The sequence below is a fragment of the Camelina sativa genome, chromosome 13 (assembly GCF_000633955.1).
Source record: "Camelina sativa cultivar DH55 chromosome 13, Cs, whole genome shotgun sequence".
Classification (NCBI taxonomy): Eukaryota; Viridiplantae; Streptophyta; class Magnoliopsida; order Brassicales; family Brassicaceae; genus Camelina; species Camelina sativa.
The window spans coordinates 23,035,677-23,037,751 of record NC_025697.1 but is presented as its reverse complement, the minus strand read 5'-3'; the positions used below and the strand labels follow the sequence as shown (position 1 = coordinate 23,037,751).

The 2,075-nt window shown below is 34.9% G+C and overlaps 2 protein-coding genes across 2 annotated transcripts in view; one reads left to right on the top strand and one right to left on the bottom strand.

Moving 5' to 3' along the window:
* The window catches only part of LOC104738527 (aquaporin TIP1-3-like), a 2,004-nt gene extending 1,733 nt beyond the window's left edge, over window positions 1-271 (bottom strand). The window contains exon 1 of the mRNA XM_010458691.1: window positions 252-271. Within this exon, the coding sequence (XP_010456993.1) occupies window positions 252-271 (20 nt within the window). The remainder of the gene's footprint in view (window positions 1-251) is intronic.
* On the top strand, window positions 211-1,950 carry LOC104737630 (soluble inorganic pyrophosphatase 5). The gene is made up of 9 exons (XM_010457850.1): window positions 211-321; window positions 657-795; window positions 894-922; window positions 1,014-1,079; window positions 1,162-1,269; window positions 1,363-1,428; window positions 1,526-1,646; window positions 1,732-1,813; window positions 1,897-1,950. Exons 2-9 carry the CDS (start codon window positions 657-659, stop codon window positions 1,937-1,939), a joined length of 654 nt encoding a protein of 217 aa, XP_010456152.1. The 5' UTR covers window positions 211-321; the 3' UTR covers window positions 1,940-1,950.

The following is a 2,075-nucleotide window of genomic DNA, read 5'->3' as shown; positions in this document are numbered from 1 at the left end:
GGGGGGGGGGGGGGGGGGGGGGGACACGTGTGTGTTGGAGAATCGTTCAAGAGAGTGAGATTAGTGTTTTACGGTAGGCCCCTTGTTTTAAGAGATGGAACGGTGATTAATTAAATCATGTTTGATTAATAACTTAATGACGTATTTATTTATTTTCAAAGCTTGATCCGTTTATTTCGGTTTCTATAAATACCAATATGGTTCGCAATTGAAGAGCACGCGCTTTACTGTTTTCTCTTCCTCTTTGTCACTTTATTTTTTTCTTCTCCATAGTTTCCGCAAGATTGTTCTGTGTGTTCTCTTCTTGAAAACGATTCCAAGGTACGACTTTTTTTCTTATTTTTTTTGGGTTCTTGATTTGTTGCGTTGCGTATCATCGATGTTTTGATCCTCTAGATTTATCACGAAATGAACGATCGTTAGTATTTTAACTGAATTATGTGGATTTTTTTCACGATTTTTGTAGACTTGTTGGATCTTGAATATGATATTATTTTACTAGTAGAATCTGATGATAGATGTGAAATCTTTGCGTGATGGATCGTGTGATCAGCGTCACTAGTTATGACTTTAGATTTTAGAGGTGAACTGATCAATGACAATTAATTAACAAGATTCTAACATTTGGTTCTGTTTTTGCTCTGTTTATTTATTAGATGAATGGAGAAGAAGAAGTGAAAACGAATCAATCTCAGAAGAAGCTTCAGCAACCTACACCACGTTTAAACGAGAGGATTCTCTCATCTTTGTCTAAGAGATCGGTTGCTGCACATCCATGGCATGATCTTGAAATCGGTAATTTAAGATTTTGTGTGTGTTTTGGAGTCTTTATATATAGCTGGCTGATTTAGAGTCTTTTTTCTGAACTTAAAATTATTATTTGTGTACTACAGGACCTGGAGCTCCAGTGATCTTCAATGTGGTAAAGTCTTATGCTTGATGATGTGTGTTGTGGTTTTGAGTAGATCACAAAGTGAGAATCTTAAATCATTTGACTTTTTTGTTTGAATCAGGTTATTGAGATCTCAAAGGGGAGCAAGGTCAAGTATGAACTTGACAAGAAAACAGGACTCATCAAGGTAAGAAGATCAAATCTTGGAGAATGATCTGAACTTGTGGGGGAAACCAATCTTTAAGTGTTTTTGAATGTGGATCTCGCAGGTTGATCGGATTCTGTATTCATCGGTTGTGTATCCTCATAACTACGGTTTTGTCCCACGCACACTATGTGAAGACAATGACCCTATGGATGTTTTAGTTATCATGCAGGTTTGACTCCAAAATCTATAAACTATTTGAAATTTGATGATATGGATGAAATGAAACAATTCTCTTATATCAAAAGTTGATTAAAATGTACAGGAGCCTGTGCTTCCGGGCTGTTTTCTTCGCGCCAGAGCTATTGGTTTAATGCCTATGATTGACCAGGTAAACATCCAACATGTGGTTCCTTTTGGTTCAAGTTTTGTGTAGTGATAATGTAAGCTAATTCTGAGTATTATTTTTGTGTCTAATTGTAAAAAAGGGTGAAAGAGATGACAAGATCATTGCAGTATGTGTTGATGATCCTGAGTATAAGCATTACACTAACATCAATGAACTCCCACCTCATCGTCTCACTGAAATCCGTCGATTCTTCGAAGACTGTATCCTTAAAAACTTTTTGAATCTTCAATCTTAATTCTTTGATGATTCATTTTTTTTTGTTACCTTTAACCGCAAGTTAAACAGACAAGAAGAATGAGAACAAGGAAGTTGCAGTGAATGATTTCCTACAACCTGGTCCTGCTATTGAAGCTATTCAGTACTCAATGTAACTTACTTTCTTATTATGATTCTTTTTAAAAATCTTTTAAGCAAATCTTGATTCTTGATTTTGAAATCTCTCTCTTACAGGGACCTTTACGCTGAGTACATTCTTCACACCCTGAGGAGATAGATTAAAAAAAAGAAAAGGACTTCTTCAAGAACATTCCTGCCATATTTTTGCTCTGCAAACTCAGATTTTGTTGCAGTGAATTTGCAAAAAAAAAAAAAAAAAAAAAAAAAAAAAAAAAAAAAAAAAAAAAAAAAAA

Bases quoted from the DNA above. Each gene is read 5' to 3' on its own strand.
- LOC104737630 (XM_010457850.1), top strand. From the start codon at position 657: ATGAATGGAGAAGAAGAAGTGAAAACGAATCAATCTCAGAAGAAGCTT. The intron at 796-893 runs GTAATTTAAGAT...TGTGTACTACAG, and splicing joins ATGGCATGATCTTGAAATCG to GACCTGGAGCTCCAGTGATC. The intron at 1,080-1,161 runs GTAAGAAGATCA...TGGATCTCGCAG, and splicing joins AGAAAACAGGACTCATCAAG to GTTGATCGGATTCTGTATTC.